This window comes from Plasmodium fragile (assembly GCF_000956335.1).
Source record: "Plasmodium fragile strain nilgiri unplaced genomic scaffold supercont1.1, whole genome shotgun sequence".
NCBI lineage: Eukaryota > Apicomplexa > Aconoidasida > Haemosporida > Plasmodiidae > Plasmodium > Plasmodium fragile.
Genome location: NW_012192581.1, coordinates 196,934 through 215,687, shown reverse-complemented (window position 1 = coordinate 215,687; position 18,754 = coordinate 196,934). Strand labels below are relative to the sequence as shown.

Sequence of the window (18,754 nt, the reverse complement as noted above, 5' to 3'; positions counted from 1 at the left end):
AATATGAACTTTCGACTTTTGCTTCGAGGTGTAGATTCTCAGGGCTAGAGGAGTATAAACTTGTGTGCCCAGAAAAGTTCGTCACACTACACAGCGTGCTGTGCTGCTTTTTTTTTTTTGTTTGTAACATGCCAGCCATGTTGTACTTACCTTGTTTTTTCTTTTTTTAAAAAAAAAGGTCTCCACAGCTTTTAGCCGGCTTTGTTTCTGTTCAACTGTTTTTTTTTGTTTTTTCCGCAGAGCTGCGAGCGTGGATATATGTATGCACACACACACGTGTACATTTTGACTCGTTCCGCACCAAATTGTATCTTCACAAGGCCATTCAGGATAACGTGAACTATTTTGCATTCCTTGGCCGTTTCGAGCGATTTTTTTGTTAGTGTAATTGGCGCAGGGAGCTACTCCTTCGCAGGGCTTCTTGCATTTGTCTGAGTATTCACTTGGCGCTATTCCGCTTCGTGCTGCCTTTCCCTTTCCACCTAAAACCTCTCCCGCGAAAAGCACCACTTAACGATAGACTCGGCGACCAAAAAATGGACGGGACGTATGGAATGAGAACTGTGTTGAATTCTTCCCGTCTTGAGGAGGAGCCAAAATACTCCCTGAACCCAGCGGATCTCTCGCACAACAGCATGAACACAAACTACATGATGAATGGAGCAGTGTTGACAAATGGCTACAACACCAGCGATTATGTCATTAACAGAGAAGGCTACCCATCTGACATGATGCCACAATTTAAAATAGATCAGGGGGGTAATGCATATAACAACACAATGCCAATGAACAGTATCATACATACAGATCCAAATGACTCCCTTAGCATGCAAGGAATGAAGGCATGTCTGGAATCGACAAACGGATTTGACAGCTACAGAAACTTAATGAATTATAACAACACCCAAAACACAATTCAAGCTAGCCAAGTTCCATTCAATTTGGACGAATATAATTCTGGGGCAGATATCATGTACATGAATCATCCAAGCACAGGTGATAATTTCTCCCCTGATTACCTCAACAACGTGAGAACAACGGAAACGGATCCTATGAGTTACGCGAACAATTTTAACATCTCCAATGGAAATTTCAACACCATGATGAGTGAAAATAATAATTATAATAGTTTGCCTTACTCTATGCCCATCTTTGAAAATATGAATAACCCTCAGATGTTCATGCAGCAGATGAATCCCAAACAGACTCTCACTGGACCCACGCCTAAAATGGACCATACCTGCAGTATTAGGAAAATGCCTGCCGTTAGCAAGAGGAAAATTAAGCCTAAGAAATTTTTCCCATGTTGTTAGGTCTTCTTCCCCTTTTTTTTTTTTTTTTCGTGTGCACAGGGGACAGTTTGGATTGATGAAGTGTCTGTTCCGTTTCCCTTCTCACGTAACACTTTCCACTGGCTTGAATTTCTTCCATTTTGGTTTTCCTCCGTCTTTACTCCAATCCAAATTAGCATTTCATTTTTTTCTTTTTTTTTTTTTGTACGAAAATGGGAAATTATGATGATAACGTGGTGTGTACATTACGCGGGTGTACTCTTCACCAGGCGTATGAATGACCCAATTTGTGAATCCCTTTTCTTTTTTTTGTTTAATTGTCCGACCCCACCTTGCACACCCTTGGGAAACAGGAAAGCAAGGTGGCACCAACGGTACTACACAAATATGTCTCTAATAAGCTATTTACAAGCCCATTTTTACACACTTGCAGGTATGCATCTGTTATGTGCTTGCCCACCCCGTGTTCACCCTACTAGTTATATGAAAATAACTACACGATTTGTGATAATTATTTGGCTTTTTTTTTTTTTTTTTTTTGTATGGTAGCACTGTGAAGATGCAAATGGTTCGGTAGTTCACTCTACATTTTGTCATTCGTCGTGTTGTTTTTTCGACTTTTTAATTTTTTTTTTTTTTTTGTCGCCTTTTTTATTCCACTCCGTGGTCGCTTCGTTCCAACTTGTCCGATTTGCCGTTTGTAAAAGTGGGGAGTTAAGCTTTCGCATCTGAAGATGGTTTTGTAAAGGGGGTGTGCGATCCACAGAGTGGGGAGCCAAGCAACGTGCGAGTGGCATTGTTGCTTGGTCAAGCAGCGAGGTGGCGAATGCACGTCTCCTCACCACATGTCTAAGCACAATTGCCTCTTCATCAAAACGGCCCCCAAATGGGGAAGAACGGGGGGGCCATTTCCTCAAAAGAGGAATTCCCCTAGTGCGCAATAAACTCTTCAGTGGTGGCACAAAACGGGACCCTTTTTAAAAGCCCGTTGTTGTGGCTACCCGTATAGAACTTTGTTCTTCTCAAAAAAAAAAAAAAAAAAAAAAAAAGCTACATCCCTTTGTTTTAGGTTTTGCCCTATCCCCTGTTTACTTAAAAAAGGGTCATTAATGGTAGCGAACAGGACGAAACGGGGATGTTACCATTTTGTTTTTGTTCATTTGAGATTCTGCTCAAATGTGCAGTTCTGCTTCCCCACATTTTGTATCTCCATTATGCTGCATAAGTGTACGAGTGAATATTTTTTCCACGTTGTAGATCCTCTGCAGTAGTGTGTGTGTGCGGGGGCGTTAGGACCCCAATGAATGTATTTGCTCCTGCTTGTTATGCAGGCATATTCTCGTCCCCAGCTTTTCCTAGTGGAGCAAAACGGGGCACCGCATCAGTGCATTTGCGTTGTACCTACGTAGGTATAGATGCGGTTGTGATGGAGGCCAGCCGCTACGCAGTCGGCAGCAGCGCCTCATTTTGCGAACCCACATTTTTGCAAAAAGGTCAGAGGGAATAACACAACACTTGTGATACGTTGTATGTATTGCTACGCGGGGGGATTGGCAAACCATGAAACATTTAGCGACGACGCATTTACACGTTGCGAACAGGTGGGGCGCGAGGAGGATGCTCGCCAAACGGGCAGAGGTGAAGAAGCAGACTCTCTTCGTGGCCATTTCGACCCACTACTGTAGCAGCATCTTCGATTTAATAGCCAAGAAAAAGAAAGAGTCGGAGAACAGGTGTAAAAATGGAATTTCTGTCCAAGAGGGGACAAATATTAGGGATCATGAACTTCCCCCTCCCCAGCGGGATGGCAGTAAACGGAGGACACACACCGACGATGTGAATTCACTCTTCAGTGGAGCAGCAAAAGGGGAGGAAAAACTTGTACAGGAAAGAGAAGCGGTGATAGGAGAAGCATCGTCCATTTTGGATAATGAATTGAAGTGGGAAAACAGAACGTTGAACCAGATACACAAATCGGAGCAGAACGACCGCGCGGCAGAAGAAGAAATGTACCACAACAAGGTGTACCTGTTGAGGTACATAAAGCAATTGCAGCCAAATGACGACATCGCCAAGTATCGCCTTGCAACAAAGTATGTGATAAAAAATGTGAGCAAATTTTACGAAAATGAATTATTATTTATATTAAAAACATTTGCCAAGAGAAGGTACAAAAACTTACCCCTCCTGCAGTGTACCAGTGAATACCTCTATTGGCAGTGTAAAATGAATAAGGGGTCACAAAAAATAATATCACATTACTTACATTTGTGTAACTTACTCAATTATGTGCCAACGAAAAAATATATAGAAGCATATCTAAGCGTCTTTAACTATTGTAAGGAAGAAGTTCGAGAGGACAATTTCCTTTTTTTCAACCTGATCGAAGAGGAGATAAATGAAAAACACAAAGACTTGAAGCATATCATTTTGGTACTACACTTTTTACACAAAGGAAAAATAAAAAATGAATTATACGACACCTTACTTCACATGTGTTGTTATTACGCTTGTCAGTTATCCTTGAGGAATACTTTTCTTCTGTTAAGAATTGTTCTAAATGAAGAAAGTGGGAAACACAATTGGCATTACATAAAAGGGCTACACCGAAATATGGAGAGACATCTCGACTCGATGACACAGGGAGATTTCGCCACTTATGTCAACACCCTCCTACACAACCACGTCACTTTAGAAGAGAATTTTTTTTTATTCATTAGAAGGTTTGTTGAAAAACATGGGGTGGAGTTGTCCCCAAGTGCTGTGCTATCTACTTTGAAACTCCTAAAAAGGGAAAAATGTAAAGATACACTTATTTTAAAAAAAGTGTTAAATGTGATTAGTAAAAACTTCTACCATTACACTTATGCAGATGTGGTGTATGTCGTTAAGATACTGACCTTTTTAAACCATTTCGATGAGAATTTTTTTTTTTTCCTTTTTGAAAAATTTTTGCCCCCTATGGGTACCCTACCCACTGGCAAGTTATTATCAACGTGGGGGGACAACACAGTGGAGTCAGGATCCCTCCCTTATAAAGCGCTACATACATATAACGAGGAGCGACTTTCCCCAGTGCAGGTTAACTGGACTCAAGTAAGAAAGACACAGGTCGGGAGGGTAGATAAAGAGGAGGACGTCTGTGTGGGCCCTGGCAATTCTTTTATTCCAGTAGCACCACAGAAGAAGGGACCCATCAACGAACTATCCCACTTACCTTTACATTTGTACGAAGAGAGGTTCAAAATGAAGGTAGAAGTTTGTAACATAATTGAAGAGAAAGAACAGCTAGGAAGAGATACACATGTGAGCCAAATATCCTTCTGTTTCAAGTACGTAGACATGTACGTCAGTTTTTTTGTCTACCTGGGGACGTGCGGGTATAGGGCCTCCGACTTGCTGCTCCGTTTATCGCAAATGATTCGCCTGTGTTTGCTCGCAGGGGGGGGTTCGCTCCGCGATGAGGGTAGCACCTATATTGCCGCTGCCAGCCCTACCACGAGTAGTGACCACGTTACGGACGAGACTGGCCGATTGCGTAGCAACATGAGTAAGCGAGGCGAACCCCAATTCGTGTTCCTCCACGACGCCATTAAGAAACATAAAAAGCAAACCAACTTTGCATTGGACGGAAGTAGCGTCGCCAAACTGAGTGGGCGGGAAAACTACTTGCCCCCACAGGACAGGTGCCACAAAAAGAGCAGTCCTAATGTGCGCCGTGCAGGTGAAGGGACGTCAAGTGGGTGCCAAGACAGTTCCTCTCTCAACGCGGTAGCTGCGTCCAACCCCGTTGCTACTCCCATTGGGGGGACGAAATCTTGTCTCAGATTCCTCTACAAGAAGAGTGAAAAGATAAATCTTGAATGTTTAAAAAAAAAAAAAAAAAAAATACAGCCAACTTCACACGGCGAAGAGACAAACAAGGACAAAATGGACATATCACATTTGAAGTACCTCAATGTAGAAATGTTCCGGAGGGCCAAAATGGTGTCCCCTTCTGAGGATCCAGTGTGCGGTGCTGAGGTGGAGGAAGAAAGAGGCTGCTACGAATTGACAAGACGAATGAAAAGGAACTCCGTTTTGTCGACGCACTTCGGTGACGTTCACCCAGCTGCTATTCGCCTGCACAACCGCAGGCTTTTCCAAAGGCACTTTGACGGTAGGTTGTGGGGGTAATGCGACAGTCTCATATGTTTACCCCCGAGCACATTACGTCATGTCGCGTTGTTCATGTATATACCGAGCATGATTCGCTGGCCCATTACGTCGCCCCATCGTTCGCCTCTTTTCCCCCCCGCTCACTTTGCAGAGCTCCACCCAAGCGAGCGATACACCGAGAAGGTCCCCACCAAGCCACGCGTTGAACGCAGCCAGAAGAATGGCAAAGATATACACCTGAAAAGATACAAAGAAATAAGAAACTTACGCAACGTGTGTTTGCGGAGGTACGCCCAAATATTCAAACAAGAGTTAGAAGAAGCATTCGAGGAGGTAGTAGTAAAAAGGGTGCACAAGGTGGGAGAAGGCTCACATGCAGATAAAACGTGTTCATACAAATACCCATTCGATATGGTTTGTGATAAGAACCTAATTCATGTAGACGACGCCCTCTTTGTCGATTACACTCTCTGTGACAATAACAGGAAGGTAGCTCTACGCAAGCACAGCCACTTGGTACGGAAGAGCAACCACATGACCCGCAAGGAATACTCCAGGGGAGGGGAAAAAAAAAGAAACCAGGAGGAAACAGGGAGAGAAAAGAGTCCCAGTGAAAATTTACTCAAATGGTTGTATAGGTATAAAAACTGTTTGAACCTCTTCACAAATGAGAAGAAGACTTATATTCACCTAATCGATAGCGACATAAAGCATTTAGGCGAGTGTGTACATAAGTGGTATCAACTGTGTGGAGCCAAAACGACAAGCAGTGTAGAGAAGCAGAAGGGAGAAGCAAAAGCCAAAATGAGTCTTAAAAACATTGCACACATTACCAACGCGTGCACTAATTTGTACCACTTCGATAAAGCCCTCATTGATGTACTCCTCATCCACGTGTCGACATTACTTCATTCCTTTTACTCAGTGCAAAAATCGCATGAACAAAAAAGAGTAGACTCACACGGATTATACACATGTGCCACCGCCAGAGAGACCACCTACGAATGTATGTACCGCTTCACCAATATGTGGAGCTTTCTAACAGTGTGTTTACAAATGAATTGTTTCATGAAGAATGTCTTGTCGTTGGACCATCGACACGAAACAGTAACCAAGTTATTGCACCTACACACCAGTCCTTATTTCATACTTAACATGAAACACCTCACGTGTGTATTAAACCAGGCAGATGCGTTGTCAACACAAATGGAGAGACCCTACTTAATAAAAAAATTCCTCTTACACTACCTAGACATTTCAATATTTACTAGCCTTTTCTTTTCCTTCTGTAAAAATCTGTTCATCATGGTGACTTCCAATTGTGTTGATGTGCTGATGAAGGACTTGCAACTTTTTCACACCTTTACCTACTCGATGCTAGCCCTCCAGAGGGACTACCTGCGTCAGTGGATTAGCCATTCGCATGGTTCATATTCAACACCGATCGATGGGGTTCCCCTTGGAAGAAACAACGAAGATACGACATTCCTGCAGTGCCTCAATTTTTACGTTATGTTCGTTTGTGCTGCTTCTTATCGCGGGCTGGGCAGAGAGCATCGCGCTCATGTGGGAACAGCCGGCGGGGTTACACGTGGGCGAAGCGGGGGAAGCGCTGACACGTGTGACATTCTGGCCCTAGCGCTGAGGTATATAAAATTGTGGAGCTGCGCGAGGGATTTTTTCCCCGCCCAAAATGAGAAGAGTAAGGAGCTCGCGCGAATGCACACGGGCACGCAAACATGCATAAGCGCACACACGGGGGTATGTACGGAGGTACGTACGATTGCGCAGAGGCAACTGCTGCCCGCTCTGCAGTTTTACTACCTCCTGAGAAGAAGCGTTCGGAAGCAAAATGCGACGAAGATAAATGAGCAAACGTTCCCCTACGTTTTTCCCCCCTTTATCATTAAATGGTTGAACCAAGAGGGAGTGAAACAAATGTCCATGTGCGAGCTGTTCCCCGTCGATCACCTGCATCATCGCCGACAGGAACGCGCCCTGCTCGCGGACACCTCCACGCCTAGCTCTTACGTTGATACAACACTGTACTATCATTTCTTCAATTTTTTTTTTTTTTAAAAAAAGCGTGTTTAAGAGGAGAGGCATATATGTCCTTTTTTTTTTTTTTTTTTTTTTTTTTCGAGTCCTCTTAATCTGTTCGATATACGACTTCACGTTCCATTCAACTGCGGCTATTCGTGGTACACTTTGCACAAGCAAACCCTGCTCAAACAAACAGAGTGATACCCTCCTCCTACCTCATTTGCCTCCCCTCATGAAATGCTTCCTGTGCCACAGCGAGGTCCTACCCACGCTGAACACTTTCATCATGTTAGACATAATAATACAAATGTTAAAAGGAAGTAACTTTCAGGGGAGGAGCAAAGGGAAACGAGAAAAGAAGAAAAAGAAAAAAAAAAAAACAAAAAAAAAAGCGCTCTACTTGACAAACAGAATTATGATGGAAGCCTTCCCCCCAAATTTTAAATTCATCTTAGCGTTCCTGAATGGACAGGTGGATCACCACGCGGGGGGGACGCTGCCAGAGGAGAGGGCGGGCAACGGGGAACTACACCAACTGAATGAAGACAAGCACGACGACGAACTGCAAGCAGAGAGAAACTCCTTCCTCCGGAACACCGCACAGTGGAACGTACACAAAGTTAAAGACATTAAAAAGGGCACACTCGAGAGAGTAAATCATTTCGAACCCCCCATGAAGGAACATCTGAGCATGGACAAATTCAAACAGATCCTAGAACACATACACATAAAGTACATCGAACGGGGGAACAAGCAACAGGAGGAGGACGACGATGCGAATGATAAGGAGAGAACCTTAACAGAAGCATTATACAATTTAAATGAGCAAAAGGAATACAACTGGGTTATTGTGAATTTAGCGTTCCTTTTTTTAGAGGATAAAAAAAAAATAAATATGTACGCTGAAAATCTTTGTCTACACTATTGTCATGAGCAGACAAAGGATACCTGCACAGATAGCCTGAACAACACAAAGGAGATTCACTTCTCCCCCCGGAATAAAAATAATTTTGCAAATATGCTCATGGAGAGGGAGATATATGATGTGACCTTCTTTAAGAACATCCTGAGTTTTCACTTCTGCTACTCCTTTCTAGTAAATTTTGACGAACACCTAAACCACAATCGTGTGGCAGTCACCATTAGCCATGCGATCCATTCGCAGGTGGGAGGACTATACAAAGATGCACAGCGTGGGGGGGACTGCTTTGGTGATGGAGGTAGGGGCGAACGTGCCAGGGGGAGAAGGACTACTCACCGTACGCGTGGAAGGGACAACAATCACGACCCTGAACCAACCGACAGATGGCCCAACAATGAGCAGCACACTGTTGCAACGAGATTGGATCAGAACAATGCGGAAAAAAATTCCTCAAGTAGGAAGCGCAAATTGGGGGAGATTGAAGGGGCTGAGGTGCACAGTGGGGGATACTCCGGTGCATCTGCTGCAGAGAGGGAGAGAAGTGCCCCTGAGGAGGGAAGCACAACTGATACCGCTCCTAGTGGAGGATCAGACGAGGCACGACACACCCACGTGGAACATCCAAATCTGAACGACCTGCCTAATTTGTGCAACGACGACCCCCGGCGCGAACATGTGACGAAAAATGGCAACACGCATGCAAAGGATTTCCTCACTCACCCGAAGAGAAAGAAAAAAAAAGGAAAAAGAAAACATTTGTATACCTTTGACGTTGTCCCCAAATGTGATGTGTATAAAAAAAATTACCTTAACATGTTATCCTTGTATTGCGATTGTGTCTTTTTAATCTCCTGAAATTTTTGTTCAGGTGTGGGTTTCAAATTTGCTGGTGTTGGGCTTGTCCCTCTCTCCCCGGTGTTACACATACATGAAGACATAACATATTTGTTTTATAAATGTGTATCCCGCAGAGGGGGAAAAGTCCTTTTGCACTTGTTCCCTTTTTTCGCAGTCACTTTGGAGAACACCGAGACGAACTGCGAAGAGAGGGCGGACAGGTGAACCAATCCAGCTGCTTCCAAACAGGTGAGGACAAAGGTGATTTTATTTTTTTTTCTTCTTTGCTGCGTTTTTTTTTAATTTTCTGCGTCTCTTCTCTTCGTAGTCCTTTATTTTACTTCGAGCTATGTCCTGCAAAAATAGGACGTACTCGCTGTGCTTCTTCAAGTGCTCACGTTCGTCAATCTCGCTGCGCATTTTTTCCTTTTCTTCTTCCTCCCGTTGTTTGTTCACTTGAGCATACTTTGCCTGAACGGGTCAGGGAAGAAAAAGGGGGGAATAAATTTTTTTTTTTTTTTTTTTTTTTTAAGGGGGCATAGCAAATCCCCCTTGGACCACACCCGTCTGCACATGTGTGCTTATATATGTGGGTAGGTTTTTTCTGCACGGAGTTATAATGACTGTGGTGGATTGTGATCAGCCATCTGTTGTGATGCCGGGGACGTACAATTTGTTCTCTCTTCAACTGAATTGCCCTAAGGGAGTCTTTAAATTCATATTTTATTTGCTCCAGCCTCTGCATCCTTTTGTATTTCTCCTTTTTGTAATATTCGACGAGCTCGTCGTGCACGTTTTGCAGCTTCGAGTGGGGGGGAAGTGGGACGGGCAGGACTGGGGTGACCATCTCTGCCTCGGTGGCACTACAACAGCTTCGCTGCAGTTAGCTTCTCCGCAGTGAGCTTCGTGAAGTGGCCTTGGTGGAGGTTGCCCCCTGACCGGACACGCACTTACGTTGTCGTTCCTCTTATTCAAGAAGCCTTTTATATAATCGTTAATATTGGCATAACATTTCAGATCCCGCTCCATCATGTCCTTTGTCTCCTTGGTCGAGTGGTGTTTGAAATTCATCTTCATTTCATAACTCGAGGCAGTCGCCTGCACATACTCCTTCTTGTACATGTAGTACAGCATGGACTTTACGAAAAATATTTTTTTCCTTTTTTCTGTCTCTTGTATTTTTTCCTGCATGACTTTTTTTTTCTTGTTCGTCGTTTCAATTTGTTCTTTTATTTGATCCTTCAGGATGTTCACGATTTGCTTCTTGTGATACACACTTTGCCTCAGCTATAATGGGGATGTCGCAACGAAAAATGTTAGTTTTGGTAAGGCAGGAAGCGGTGAGGCGGCACACGTGCTCGGGGTGGGCATCAACCCTGCCGCTCCACTTCATCCCTTCTTACGTTCAGTAGTAGATTCTGCTCTTCCTTGAAGGCGTCCAGCTCTTTCACAACGGAGGTAAAGTTCAACCTCTTTATATTCACAAATATGTTGAGAAGCAGCGAGCCATCTTCGATTATTTTGTTTCGGTTGTCCTGTTGGGTTGGGGGAACCAGTCGGGGCAGTTTTCAAAGTGAGGGGAATCACTCACCGGCCCGTTGGTGTCCCACTGTGTCGCACTTCTTTTGTTATATTATTTCATTATGTCTGGGGCAGCCCGTCCCCCCTCACCTTTAAGTTTCTGTCCGTGGGGGAGTTTTGGCACAAAATTTCATTCGTCTCACTGAGGGCGTCAATGTACTCCTCGATTTTTTTCTTTACGACATTGTAGTCGTTTTCATTTTCGCACAACTCGATTCCTTCCTGTAGGGTGTTGAAGCTGCGCGGTGTTTAGGCGGGGAAAGCGGTTTCCTGGGTTAGAAGCGGTTGCCTAGGTTAGAAGCGGTTTCATGGCTGAGCCCTTTCCTGCACCCTGAAGGACGCCTCCCCCCACCGCTCACATCTGCTTCCGGCTGTTCTCCGTGGACAGGTGGTCAATGTCATTGGTGATGTACACATGCAAAATGTTTTTTTTTTTCTGCAACAGCTCCCTGAGCACATGTAGAATGAATTTTATTTTCCTTAATGCTTCCGCGCACAGTATATTCAAAATAATCCTGTTAATGTTATTGACTTCGATTTGGGCGTTTTTCTTCAGTTCCTGTTTGCCGCTCGCGGCGAGTTCCATGGTGGACTGCGCTTTCAGGAGTTATATGACTCAATGCAGGGTTAGACTGTACAGTCTCTGCTCGCCACAGAGGAGACGCGGGTGTATGAACAAAACACGTGCCGGAGCATGCGTTGCCCCCTGCCAAGAACGAGCAGTGTGCTAGCCTTGCGCATGCACAAAACCCCGTGTGCACAACATGTTTCTGCATACATGAGAAAATTTACAACTGCAGTGGCGTTTTTTTTTTTTTTTTTTTTTTGTTTATTATTATTTTATTATTATTTTTTTATTATTATTTTTTCGCGTCTCTGAAAAATAACCTAAAATAGGAAGCGCAAGCTGCAATGAACAAATCACGAATTTTAGTGACCCCCTAATATGAGCAACTTAGCATGCGCATATAAAATATACACGCGATAGGTGGGATAGCGAAGCGACGCTGCGGAATGAAAAAAAAAAAAAAAACAGAGCAACGTATTGCTACTAACCGTTTACAAACATTCACAATTTGGGCCTTTTTTTTTAAGTCAAGTAAAACCTTTTCTTTTTTTTTTTTTTTTTTTTTTTCCCCGCAATGGAAAATTTGAGAACTTAAGAGTGACACAGAAAAAAAAAAAAAAAATATATATTGCTTCATCCGGACGAGGGAAACAAGCGGTAACTCTCTCGCAAAGTGTCTTCAACCGAATTAAAAAATAATAAAAAAAAGAAGAAAAAAAAAAAGAAGCAATCAAAAAGAGAAGAAACGAACGAAGAAGGACATACGCGAAAACACAAAAATATAAACGTAAAAATGGGAGAGTGTACACGGAGAGAGCACATGAATTTCCCCGCGCGTGCGTAGCTTGCATACGCGAGTAGCCATCATCACGTGTACGCGTCTACACACGCGCCATTTTTAACGAGGCCCAGGTGGGGGTGTAAGTCTCTCCTCCCCCCGTGGACAGCTCGAATCCGGAGTCGCTCCCGCTCCCCCACCAGCGTGAGTTACTACTGCGGAGCGCCAGCGGAAGGGCAGCGCAGGACGCTTTGCTTCACCAGTTATTTACAAGAAGGCGCTCTTTAGAAGCCATTCGTGAGGAGCTGTCTCGTATATACGTCTGGGGGAAAAAGTTCATCCACATGCCTTCATCATCGCCCGAAGCCAGTGTGCCCACCACCACCTCTCCAAACGAAAACAACTCGAAAGGATGCATTTGAAAAATGATAAAATTTGCAGTAGGAATTATATGCTACTACATTGTGTACTGCTCATATCATGTGTATAAAAATGTGAGGACCCCCGTGTATGAACATTCAAGGGGTCGGGACAAAAATGGAAAGGAGCAAGCAGGACTAGACATAAGTGAGAAATATATTCATAGAGCATTCTCAAATTTTTTCAAACACAAAGACAAAGTGGATTATCACCTGTACATGTCATGTGAAGAATATATTGACTTGAACAGATACGTACGTGAGAAAGAAACATTTTTGGAAGACAATGAAAATTTTATTAACGTTCATAATTTTAACAACGTTTCTTATGACTGGACTTATAATAATTCTCGAGAGGGAGAAACCAAGTGGTGGAATCCCCTGGCCTTGAAAAAATATCCTTCCGCAAAGCTAACCATCCCAAGCAATCTCATAAAAAAGAATAAAGAAATTTACCTGCACATACTTACCTACGTGAATGGAGAATTGTACAGACATGGGTATGTCACGAGACTACTCACGAGGGAGAAACGCGAGGGGAAGAAGTGGACCTCCAAGGAGAAGTACCTCTGGGAGCGCTTCCTAGAAGAGCAGGACGACAATGACCAAGTCGAGGAGGAGCAAGAAGAGGAAGAGGAGGAAGAAGAATACGCAGATGACCAGGTGGAGGAGCCGAACAACGACAACTACAACGATCAGTACAACGAGGAGAATGTCAAGGAGCACGCGGAAGACGCAGAAGAAAATGAGGACCAGACACAAACAGATGACGCGGCAGACGATAGGAAAAAGAAGAGCCCAAGCAGAGAGACCCCGCAAGGCGTAAAAAAAAAAAAAATAGCAACAAGGTAAAAATATAGGAGGCGGGAAAATTCCTGCAGAACTGACAGGAGAGTTGTTATGATAATTTGGTGGGCCCACTTGCCGCTTCCACACTTGCCACTTCCACACTTGCCTCTACCTGACTTACCGCTTCAACCACGTCACCGCTACACCACTTCACAGAGGACAGACGAAATGACTGATAACTGCCTGCACGTGTTCAACTTAACAAAGAACGTAAGCGAAGATCACCTGAAGGAAATTTTTATGAACTTTGGTAACTTAAAAGATATTCACATTTCGCTCGATGAGGAAAATGTAAGTAGGACCAACGGAGGGGGGAATTTCATAAGCGCCACAATAAAATTTGAAAATGAAATGGATGCGAGAGTTGCAAAGGAATATATGAATGGTGGACAGATCGATGGCAAAACGGTTTCCATAAAATATGTGCATGAGGGAAAGAGCAAGGGGAAGCATAAACATACAAGTAGGGAGCACAGTATTAAGAGGGAGCATAAGGACAGGACTGGCGGTGACAAAAAGAAACGCCTCAAAGATGGCCGCAGGTCCAGCTCATCCCCTTCGGGCGTATCGGAGTATTCCAGCAGGAGGTCCTCCAGTACAGAGGAGCGCCGGAAGACCAAGAGTACCCGGAGAAGGTGAACAGATTTGGTACGCAGGGGGCGTGGCGCGTGGATATTAGCGAACGGGCGTGACGCACGGGCATGTGATTGTACGCATGGTTATACAAAGCCATGTTTGAAACATTTCCCGTGGAGCAATTCCCACTTTGTTGAAGCGTCTCACGCGGTATGTCACCGAGCTGTTTACCAAAATAATGAAAAGAAGACGTCACTTATAAACCACACCCAATTTGTGTTACGTGGAGACAATGTCTGGGGGTATCCACCAAACGTAGAAGGGGCGTATCAGCAAATTATTCAAGGCAGGGCGAAAACCCCAGGACAGCAATTTTATTCCCACATGCGTACACTTCTTGGAAATAAAAAAAAAGTTTAACCTTGGACAGCGGTTATTCGAGTAAACTCGTTAAGCGCAATTATTTTTTTTTTTTTGAAAATGGAAGGTTTTCCTCCCGTAGTGGGTAATCCATGGCGCAGTCAGCCAAAAGTAACAAACACACAAAAAAAAATATATGAACTGTTCATAAAAAAAAAAAAATACTCGCCGCGACGCAGTGTAGAGTGGCATCGCGCAGCGAAAGAGATATGTTAAAAGCGCGTCTTCCTTTTTTTTCTTTTGTTTTTTTGTTCACTTATTTTTCTCTCCCCTTTTTTTCCTCATTTTTTTTACGTTATAAGAATGTCAACCGTGTACGGTGTGTCGCCGACGCGATATTCATTTAGTAGCCTCCGTTCATTTTTGACAACGCCTTTAAGGACTTTTAAAATTTGTAGCTGCATAGGGGGAAGGAGTGGAAAGGGTGTGCAAAAGTGAACAGGTGTGTGCAGAAGTGAGGCGAAGCGCCTGACTCAGTTTCACGTTCTCTGTCGGTGCGCGACGAATGACGAGCCTGACAAATGCACACAACGGGATTAGCCCCCGTCAGATTATTTCACCTGAAATGTGCACGACGACTGGGGGTACTTGTCCAAGTTCATCGGTGACACGCTGGTTAAGTAATCCGCCCGTTTCAAATCGGTGAGGGATAACGAATTGAAAATCAAATTTGCTCCTCGCACAAAGTGAGACACATACAGGAGGGAAAATTGGAGCATGCCGAGGTAATTATTGTCTGCACGGTCAGGTAAATTTTTAAAAACAATTCTGAATGTGCATATCAATATGTCCACTATCGTGTCGTGGCATTCGACAAACACTTCCCCGTTTTGCAATTCAAAGTGGTACATAAATTTGATCAATTCTGTTAGGAGCTCGAAACTGGTGCTCGTCTTAACGTTTCTGTTTAAAATAAATTTTGAAATGCATGTGTGCAGGGTAGACAGATCGCCACTGCTTATTAAGGAGGCTACCACTTTGAATGTCTTGATCAAGTGTATAAGGTCGTGCACGCTCATCACGTTGCAGTATGCATTTGCATACTTGGTTACGTTTTTCAACATTTTTTTTTTTTCCATGTGGATTTTTGTCCACCTCGACTTCATCACCTCTCGCGTCAACGCAGGTGAAGTATTGGAAGCAACTGGCCCGGTTCCTTCGTTCTTCTCTTCTGAGGACCCCCGAGGGATGGCAAAATGGCCCCTTCTGACAAACCGCTCGTAGTCGGATAAAAACTCCGCTGTGAGGTACGCATTAAAAGGGGTGTAAAAGGCAAATGGAAATTCAACCCCTAGGGGAACCCTCTGAAGAAAGATACTCAAATCGATATAGTGACAAAGAAATAGTAGGCAGTAATTGTACTTAACATAATTGATGAAGTAATCATAATGGGTAGGAATGTGGTTTCCCTCTGTCTGCTGCCCCAACCCATTGTGCATGAACAGGCGATCGCTCAACTTGTTGAATAACTCTGGGAGGAGAAAATTTGAAAAGGGTGGGAAGCCACTTGTCCTCCTGTTATCCTTTAGAAACTTCGTAAGCGCATAAATACAGTTTAGCACAAAAAAGGTTTTGTACTTTTCGAAGTGTATATTTATTAGCTGATATAATTTATCCATTTTGTCCAGGTCGTTTGTGACTTGCTTCTTTTGGCCAAGTTGATCATCGCCCGTGCTTGTCGTCACTGCTGCTGCGGCGCTAACTGGTTGTGCCGCTGTAGCTGCTTCCCCCCCCCTGACCTCCAACGCGTGGTAGTTAAATTTGCTCATAAGGACGTAGGGCACAAATGCGACGGCGCTGCTGCTTGTTACGAGATCCATAACAAATTGATTCACAACCAGGTATGTGTTAGGGTTGAAGTTTAAGAAGGACATGTAGTAGAAGCACATGATGCATGCTTCTACCCTTTCCTTATTCCACCACTTGGGTGATTCGCTGAGGACACTTCTCAAGAGGACACTTTGCAGATGATCGAAAATGGAGCACTTCCTACTACCACAGAGGACGAGGAAGAAGTCCAATTTTTTTTTTTTTTCCAATATGTACTTTATAATTATTTGCAACTCATTTATTTTAATTCTCTTTTCATTAAATTTTAAAAAGTTTTGAAAAAGGGGCAGGATGTTTCGATCTAGGAAGGTGTTTTTGAACACTGTTGAGAATCCCTTGAGGAGGGTGCAGAAATCGAGGGTGTTCATTTTGACCTTTTTTTCGTAACTCGCTTGGGCGTAAAAGAGGAGACTTTCCTTCAGCAGGTGTACAGACGGCTCGTACAGCTTCCCCGTGTTGCCCCTCTTCCCCTGGGAGACCCCCACTAGGGCGTCATAAAATTGTAGCACCATGCCGATCTCTTGCAAGTTAAAATGGGTCCTGAAGCGGGGTACACCACTCGTAGCATCTGCAGCCTTTGCAGCACCCGTAGCATACGAAGCACCCCCCGTTGGAGCTTCTACTCCGTTGGGGACCAGCTGCATGTTCTTTCTCGCGTGCAACTTCGTCGCCGTGGTAGCCTCCCTGAAGGCCGCACCCAAGTTCATCACAGTGAAGGAAAAAAACGCTTGCGATATCTCCCCCAATTTAATCATCCTTTGTAAATTAAATAGGCACAGCGCAAGTACCTTCCCGTTGAACCTCTCCTCGAAATTTACTCGTCTTAAGAGAGCCTCATAAAGTTGTACCCTCTGGTCGTGTGTTAAATTCATGTGGTAAAAGAAGGCCGTTCTGTCCATGCTGCTCAACGTGTTAATAATGAGGATGAGTTCTTCATTTTTTACTTTTTCTGCCTTGAGGTAGAGATGGAGAAGTGTGTGCACGTTTTGTTCGTTCAGCTGGGTCACTCCATCTGGGGGGTACGCAACCTTGTGAGTAGCATCTTGTGTGTTGCCTTGCGTGGTCACGTCGCCTCCCCCCCCACGCAACAGACCCTCGCTCTGAATGGTAAGAAGAGAAATGACCAAATTGTAAACATCGAATGGACTAGATGTTGCATCCAATTTGCTGCGTACCAGAGATACCAGCAAGGAAAGGAGGTCTCCATTTTTAATCCTCTCCCTCAGGACAAACTTAGCGATTAAGCAAAGACCGTAGGGGTCTACAAATTCATCATTCTTAATTTTCTTTATAATAGAATTTGTGATAACGTAATTAAAACTTTTGTCTTCTCCTTTCACTTTCAAATTTATAAAATAATTTACGTACACACATAGTCGGATGAGGGAAAAGCTATCGACGTTATGCTTGACATGAGAACGTATCACCTGCACCACATGTTCGTTGTGACAATTGTGCACACTGTAGTGTTGAAGGAGTAGAGTTATGTTATTTGCTGTTAGTCGGTGTTGGCTGGGCATCCTGTTTTGTATATAATTTATTACCTCCCTTTCATGCTCCGCGAGGGAACCTTTTGTAATAGCTTTCCCCCCTTCCCAGGGTTTCCCTTTTTGTGGGTTTTCCCCACGTGGGCGGTGGGAAAGGCATGTTGAGAAGGTAGCAGCAGTGGGGGGGGGCAGCACACCCGGCGCTACTCTGCTGAGTATGGGTTTCATCAAAGGGCCTTGCGATCGGTTAGGTGGCGTTGCAATGTGTTCGGCGGCGTCGCGACAGGTTAGGCCGCCCCACGCGACGTTGCATGTGACACGTTGAAGGATGTTTCAAAACGCCCGTTTAGCTCAGCATCTCTGCATCTAACCATGTGGTCGTAGGAAAACCAAACAGCTGTGTGACGAATGCACACGCAGAACTAGCCAAGAGAGTGTAACCCTACTTGTGCCCGTGTCATCGGGCACGACACGTGAGAAGCGGACGGGGGGATAATCTGTGTCTGCCCAATTCCGCATCGCAACTGTGGCGCCTTGTTTTGACCAGCTCAGTTGCGCAATGGAACTTGGTGTATATTTTTTTTTTTTTTTTTTAGGGGTACCTCTCATACCCACCCTACGGAGGCGATATGCGTACCTTCTTCATGGGAGGGGGGGGGGGGGTATAATTAAAATAACTTTTCCTAATTGGTTTGGGTTTAAATGGGTTTAAATCGACTTGTGGGGCGAAAAGTTTCATTGACAAGGGATGATGGGGGAAAGTTCTGCCCAAATGGGACGTAGAGCGTGCACAGAGAAAGAGAGAGAAGAAAAAAAAAAAACCTTCACATATAAACTCGCAGTATATATGGAGGTGAAAAACGACACTAAGTGTAAAGCAGTTTATAGGGGACACGAAAAAAAAAAAAAAAAAAAAAAAAAAAAAAAAGGATGCCGATCTACCCGCCCCTCAATCCCGGACATTTTACCCGCTTGGTCAATCCTTTTTATTAAC

General features: G+C 44.1%; 6 protein-coding genes across 6 annotated transcripts; 4 read left to right on the top strand and 2 right to left on the bottom strand.

The window, feature by feature from the left end:
* Positions 1-536: 536 nt before the first annotated feature.
* On the top strand, positions 537-1,313 carry AK88_00054 (uncharacterized protein; the record flags this gene model as incomplete). The annotated part of the gene is made up of 1 exon (XM_012477705.1): positions 537-1,313. The coding sequence occupies one exon, from the start codon at positions 537-539 to the stop codon at positions 1,311-1,313; it is 777 nt and encodes a 258-aa protein (XP_012333128.1).
* Positions 1,314-2,852: 1,539 nt separating this feature from the next.
* Positions 2,853-7,321, top strand: AK88_00053 (uncharacterized protein; the record flags this gene model as incomplete). Its single annotated transcript, XM_012477704.1, has 3 exons — positions 2,853-5,451; positions 5,602-7,152; positions 7,266-7,321. The coding sequence occupies 3 exons, from the start codon at positions 2,853-2,855 to the stop codon at positions 7,319-7,321; spliced, it is 4,206 nt and encodes a 1,401-aa protein (XP_012333127.1).
* Positions 7,322-7,725: 404 nt separating this feature from the next.
* On the top strand, positions 7,726-9,270 carry AK88_00052 (uncharacterized protein; the record flags this gene model as incomplete). Its single annotated transcript, XM_012477703.1, has 1 exon — positions 7,726-9,270. One exon carries the CDS (start codon positions 7,726-7,728, stop codon positions 9,268-9,270), a length of 1,545 nt encoding a protein of 514 aa, XP_012333126.1.
* Positions 9,271-9,519: 249 nt separating this feature from the next.
* AK88_00051 (uncharacterized protein) lies at positions 9,520-11,419 on the bottom strand (the record flags this gene model as incomplete). Its single annotated transcript, XM_012477702.1, has 6 exons — positions 9,520-9,723; positions 9,923-10,054; positions 10,207-10,539; positions 10,656-10,787; positions 10,924-11,071; positions 11,193-11,419. The coding sequence occupies 6 exons, from the start codon at positions 11,417-11,419 to the stop codon at positions 9,520-9,522; spliced, it is 1,176 nt and encodes a 391-aa protein (XP_012333125.1).
* A 1,185-nt stretch (positions 11,420-12,604) lies between these two features.
* Positions 12,605-14,086, top strand: AK88_00050 (uncharacterized protein; the record flags this gene model as incomplete). Its single annotated transcript, XM_012477701.1, has 2 exons — positions 12,605-13,420; positions 13,604-14,086. 2 exons carry the CDS (start codon positions 12,605-12,607, stop codon positions 14,084-14,086), a joined length of 1,299 nt encoding a protein of 432 aa, XP_012333124.1.
* A 647-nt stretch (positions 14,087-14,733) lies between these two features.
* Positions 14,734-17,793, bottom strand: AK88_00049 (uncharacterized protein; the record flags this gene model as incomplete). Its single annotated transcript, XM_012477700.1, has 2 exons — positions 14,734-14,841; positions 15,004-17,793. 2 exons carry the CDS (start codon positions 17,791-17,793, stop codon positions 14,734-14,736), a joined length of 2,898 nt encoding a protein of 965 aa, XP_012333123.1.
* Positions 17,794-18,754: the final 961 nt, after the last annotated feature.